General features: G+C 38.4%; 1 protein-coding gene across 1 annotated transcript in view; it reads left to right on the plus strand.

Moving 5' to 3' along the window:
* Window positions 1-5,751, plus strand: part of Il13ra1 (interleukin 13 receptor subunit alpha 1) — a 61,769-nt gene extending 56,018 nt beyond the window's left edge. The window contains exon 11 of the mRNA XM_028887322.2: window positions 3,286-5,751. Within this exon, the coding sequence (XP_028743155.1) occupies window positions 3,286-3,378 (93 nt within the window). The 3' untranslated portion in view covers window positions 3,379-5,751. The remainder of the gene's footprint in view (window positions 1-3,285) is intronic.
* Window positions 5,752-6,000: the final 249 nt, after the last annotated feature.

Consider the following 6,000-nt stretch of genomic DNA (forward strand, 5'->3'; position numbering starts at 1 on the left):
CTTGTTTTTGTCTAAAAATAGAATTTGGATCTCTCTCTCTCTCTCTCTCTCTCTCTCTCTCTCTCTCTCTCTCTCTCTCTCTGTGTGTGTGTGTGTGTTTGTGTGTGTGTGTGTGTGTCTGTCTGTCTGTCTCTCTCTCTCTCTGTCTCTGTCTCTGAATGCTGGGGAAGGAACCTTGCACAAGTTCGATAAGTGCTATACTACAGAACTGCTCCTCCAGTAGCTTTTAGTTTGCAAATTTGCAGATTTGAAGCGACAAATTATTATCCAGGGAGGTCGTATGGCTTGAATGAAGTGTATTCATGCATGAAATTGTTTTTAGAGGTTAAAGAAAATGAAAGCTCTGTTATGCCAATTTATGAGAATTTATAACATATGTTGCTAAATGAAATATCCGTATTACCTAAGCAAAACATGAGAATTCAAACAATTATATTCACAGGAAGTAGATATTAAAACTAGGGTATACAAATTTCTAGATTTGCCACTACTAGGATTCAAATACTTGTTTGGACACACTTTTTTCACCATGTTGTTAAGTATTGTTTTGAAAATCAATGGATGTTTTGATAGGCGAGGAAATTTTATACAACCAATGTTGTATGTTTCGTTGGGGCATCGGCTTAAGCCATTTGTTTTGTGAAATTCTTGTTCCTTGCCCTTTTATCTGCTACAATATTTCTCTTTTCCTTGGTGGTTTTCAAGGTTCTTTATATATCAGGCTTTGTTTTTGCACCATTGAGGACGGGACCCAGGGCCCGATTCATGCAAGGCAAGCACTCTACCAACTCAACAGTTTCTCTACCTCATATATCAAATATTAATCCTTTGGCTTGTCAGCCATTGTTGCCTTTTTATTATATTTATGGTGATTAATTACATACAAATGGTTTTTCCTTTTTTTCTGCAGTAAAACCACCTTTCAAATAATCATCTTAGAGGTTGGGGATTTAGCTCAGTGGTAGAGCACGCAAGGCCCTGGGTTCGTCCTCAGCTCCAGGGAAAAAAAATCAAATAATCATCTTTTGTGTGCAGGAAGCCTATATCATGGGAAACTTACATAGCTGTTCCCCTGTGTGTTTAGTTGACTTTGTTTTTTATATTCAGGGCTTTACTCCATCAAGGCTTTATTGATGTAGTCTATGAGAGAGGGATTAACTTTGTTTTTCAAATGCTTAGCCACTTGGCATAGTGCCATTTATTGAGTAAACCGTTGTTTTAAGGTCATCTAATTTTTCAGATTGTTTTTCTTAGAAGTCTGCACATTTCACATTTTTTAAAAATATATAATTTTTGGAAGTACAACTTATAAATAACAAAACAGATTCTTTTTAAGTGTTCACTTAGAAGAATTTTAGGAAATGGATGCAATTTGGTAGTCACCACTCCAGTAGAAATATAGAATATTTCTGTCATTTCCTGACATACCCTTTTGGAGTTAATTCCATCCCTCACTCTAGACAAGTGGTTCTCAACCTGTGGAGCTTGACCCCCTTTGGGAGTCTAACAACCCTTTCACAGGGCTCACAGATATCCTGCATGTTAGATATTTACATTACAATTCATAACAATAGCAGAATTACAGTTATGAAGTAGCAATGGAAATAATTTTATGGTTGGGGGTCATTACAACACGAGGAGCTGTATTAAAGGGTTGCAGCATTAGGAAGGTTGAGAACCACTGCTGAAGATTCTTGCAACCACTGATCTGTTTTCTGTCCCCAGAATTTTTCCCTTTCCTTAGTATCATATAAATGGAATCCTAGGAAACATAGATTTCTGAGTATGGCGTCTCTCACTTACTAATAATGCATTAAAGAAATACTCATATTGTTGCATGTGTCAACAGTTTACTTCTGTCTATTGCTAAGAATTACTCCATGATTTATTTAAATGTTCACTTATGTGAGGACATCAGGGCTATATCTAGTTGTACTGTTATGAGTTAAGGCACTGGAAATGTTCATGTAGAAGTCTCTGTATGGTCATGTTTTCATTTCTTCTGGGTAAGTACAAAGGAGCAGGACTTTGGGGTCATGTGCGAAGTGTATGTTTAGATTTACACACAAACACAAGGCTGTTTCACATACTGACTACTGTTTTGCGTTCCCACCAACAATATGTGAAAGATCCAAAGTCTATGCATCCACACCAGCACTTGCACTTGTCAATATTTTTAACTGTAGCGACTCTGTTAGATATGTTAGGGTTAAATATTTTATTTAGGAAAAAAATGACTATTTTAAGCAGGATCTCCCAGCTTTTAGCTCTATACATTAACGCTACATGGTCCAAATTTCCGCAGTGCCACAGGCTGCCACAGCTGAATGGGCTGTTCTTGTTTCTGTTTCTCTGACTTCCATTTCTTCCCATGAGCTTAAAGAACTATGGAACACCAAAGGAGAAAGGGAGCCTACACATCATCCTTGTGCAGAGAGTGGTGTGGTTTTATTTCTGCAAAGAATTGTTCTTGTTCACTCTCTGTAACAATTTAAACCTTACAGCATGAAAACAGCCATAGGCAATACAGAAACAAATGGTTATATTTCAATAAAACTTCACTTCTTCAAACGGGCCATCAGCTAGATTGGCCCATGCCTCATGGTTTCCCCACCTCTAGTTTTCTCTAACAACTTTATTTTTACAGATGAGAGAACTGAGTTTAGATTTCATGGTTTCCCCAGACTGACAAATAAAAAACAAACAAACATAGGACCAGAATGTTGGCCATAAAAGACATGCTTGATCCCATTCAGGAGAAGCTATATATAATGAGTCCATTATACATAATGTCTAGCAAACAAGGTCTGTCTGGCAAATGATGTTAAAAGAAGGTGTTAGTATAGAGCCTTTCACAGGTTTTTGAGACTAAGACTTTCTGGACATCCAGTGTCTTGTTCACTAGATGTTAATTGGCTTTTGTGAGCCTGTGATGTTTCTGGAGCAGTGGTCAAAAAAATAAAATCCCAAGTGAAACAGTTAGAAAAGTAGGCTACCCTTTTGTTCATCTCCAAACGACTGTTTCTAGTATTGAAAATACCTACATTTTTATCTCTTCAGACAGCCATTAACCATTATGTAACAGTCCTATGCTTTTCCTGTCTTTAATGTTAGTTCTTGATTGTTTGACTTTGTTAATTTTCCAACTAGATGAGCATTCTTAGATTAAAAAACCCAAACCAGGAAAACATTGCACTTATGGTTCTTGTTCATGCCAACTTCAAAGTGCCCAGGGAGAGACTAGTGTCGAGAAGAGTCACTGTGTGTTTGTGTTCTTCCTTGCAGCACTGGAAGAAGTATGACATCCATGAGAAGCAGTCCAGAGAAGAAACGGATTCTGTAGTGCTGATAGAAAACCTGAAGAAAGTGTCTCAGTGATGGGGATAATTGATTGCTTTCTTTCTCTCAATGTGACCTTGTGCAGATTCATTGCATTCTCCACTTGTTTTCCGAGGACTTGTTAAATAGAAACTGAAACTACTAGACCCTTGAAAAACAGTCAGCTCTTCAGAGCCGCGGGTTTTGATGTCAGCCTTGCACTGACGAATCCAAACACATGGAGCTCTTCAAGGAGAAAGCAGAGTCCTTCTTGTCCTCGTTGAATCTTAAAAGCAGACATCCTTTGCCAAGTCTCCAGACTAGAGGACAAAGAAAAGGGGGCAATGACCATGGATTCATCTTATTAAGAGTTATGATGGCTGCCTAAGGAATCTCCGCTTGCTCTGTATTCTTTGTGTGGAATAACATCAAGAAATTTTACTTGTGAGGAAACTCTTTTGGGGTGTGTACACTAATGCTGAGCTTGATTCCCAGAGAACAGTTAGCAAACAAAACTGATACAATCTGCTGCCTATTGTTTGGGAGCCCACTGAGTAATGTTTGTGGCTATTAAAATGCACTGTCATTATCCGCTTCAATAGCATTTCCCTCTGCTTTGAAATTCCCAGAAATCATCTTGGCAGTGGTGATGACATGTACAAAAAAAAAAGCAGAGGCGACTTCTCCACCAAGGCCCTTTTATGTCATTGCCGGGTTTTTTAGGAGAGTGGAGGCAGAACGACCTAGTATTAGAGTTGGAATCAAGAACTCTCTAAAGATATATGCTCCCCTTAATTTCTGCTACTCAAATCAAGTATTGACTATGTATCTAACTTGTACTACACCTTCAAGTATGAGGGGTGGGCCCCCACTCCTGGGTTTACTTAATTAAGAAATATTGGGTCTCCATATTTCTTAGCACTTTCTTTATCTCCAGACTTTTGAACTTTTGAACTTCCGGTCTCCTGTTCTTATTCCCTGCTATGCCTACTCCCACATCCTCTTTCATGTAGCCTTTTGACTCGCATTGGAATTGAGGATACAACTTTGCTTAAACTGTCTAGTAGAGCAGGGAATAATTTTCATCTCAGGTAAAAGATGAGTATTCTGAACAACAATGACTAATTCATACAGATTTGGGCACTTCCCTGTGAGCCTGCAATTATTTGAGGTTTTTGAGCAATTGGTGTTTCTTTGTGTGTTCTCTAATAGAGATGATGTCTTTTCTTCGCTTAGAATTTAGGCTCTATTTGCTCAGGGGGAAAAAAATAGATTTGTGTCTGTTTTTCGTTGTTTGCAAAATAGGCCTTAGGATGGCTATTTTCCATGCTGTAAATGGTTCTGTCCATTCTGTGTTTTATTGAGAGAGAGCCAAGTGGGACTCCAACTATGTACTCAGTTTTTGCATATGTTGGGTTTCCATTTTGTCCCATTTCCACAATATATGCATATGTATATTCCCCCCTATTCCAACTACTTCCTGCAAATTTAAAACATTGAGAGGTACCCCACTTCTCTTTCTCATACCTACAGATCACTAGCAAGGACTGAAGAACTTTATATAACAAATTCTTTAGGCATTTACCAGTTCATATTAATAAAATGATGCTACTTGCCTCTTTTGTTTTTAAGCAGGGAAGATAAGAAACCCCTGCTCTCCACAGGTTGGGACAAAGGGAAACCTTGCTTCCGTGGTAGTAGAGGAGCACTGTGCCCTGGCATTTCAGGAAATGGGGGTCCATGGTATGATCGACGCACAGGTGTCTCCTCCCGGTGCTTTTATTTTGGTTGTCAGATTGCAGTTGGGCTCCAGGCATCCTAGGTGTTCAGTTTCTCCTACTAGTCACTGGAAAGAAGACTTGGCTTTTTGTAAAAGAGGAAAATCACTCCTTACGCAGGTTTTCACAAATCTGGGAAGGAAAGCACCTGAATGCATTGTACAGGGCCACTTTTACTGCTGGCCTATTTTGATGGTGATGAAGAGGATGCCTGGAAATGCCCTGGAGACCACCCATTACGAGAGTTATGCAGCATGGGAACAAGAACATCATATTTTACTTCCATTCTCTGCAATAGCAGAGGGGAAAGAGGGTAGCACATTATAGGAATTCCTTTGTTTTAATGGACAAAAGTAATCTCCAGGACTTAGGAACTCTTAAAGACATCAGTACATTGCATATCAGAAACTAGTAGGTTCATTATATTATTTTGACTAAGGTATATGGATTGTTTTCACCTACACATATAAGTAAACCCAGTGTAAGGAGGACCATTCCTTTTCTTTCATTCAGATAACCTTTTTCTGAATCTGGGTGTTGAAGGGATACATGAAATAATGTTAATGTGTTTAGTAATGTCTGCTACTAGGAGTCTTTCTGTTTAACTTCTTATAAGAAAGTAAAATAAATATTGTCTTTTTGTATGTCACCTAAATGCTTTCTTTTGATCTTATTTTTGGGAAAGTATTGTGGGGAGTGGGTGGTAGAGAAAATTACAGTTGAAATAATAAACATTATAAAGACAATTCCAAAACAGCTACTTTATCTTAACAAACATGTATTACAGTTTCCCCGTTGTTTGGTTGTATCAGTGTTCTGAAGAGAACATACATATAAAATCAGTTCCCTGTTAGGGCAGCCATTCCAGGCATCATCTAAAGAGACTGAAGGATTTGACAAATTG

This window comes from Peromyscus leucopus, chromosome X (assembly GCF_004664715.2).
Source record: "Peromyscus leucopus breed LL Stock chromosome X, UCI_PerLeu_2.1, whole genome shotgun sequence".
Classification (NCBI taxonomy): Eukaryota; Metazoa; Chordata; class Mammalia; order Rodentia; family Cricetidae; genus Peromyscus; species Peromyscus leucopus.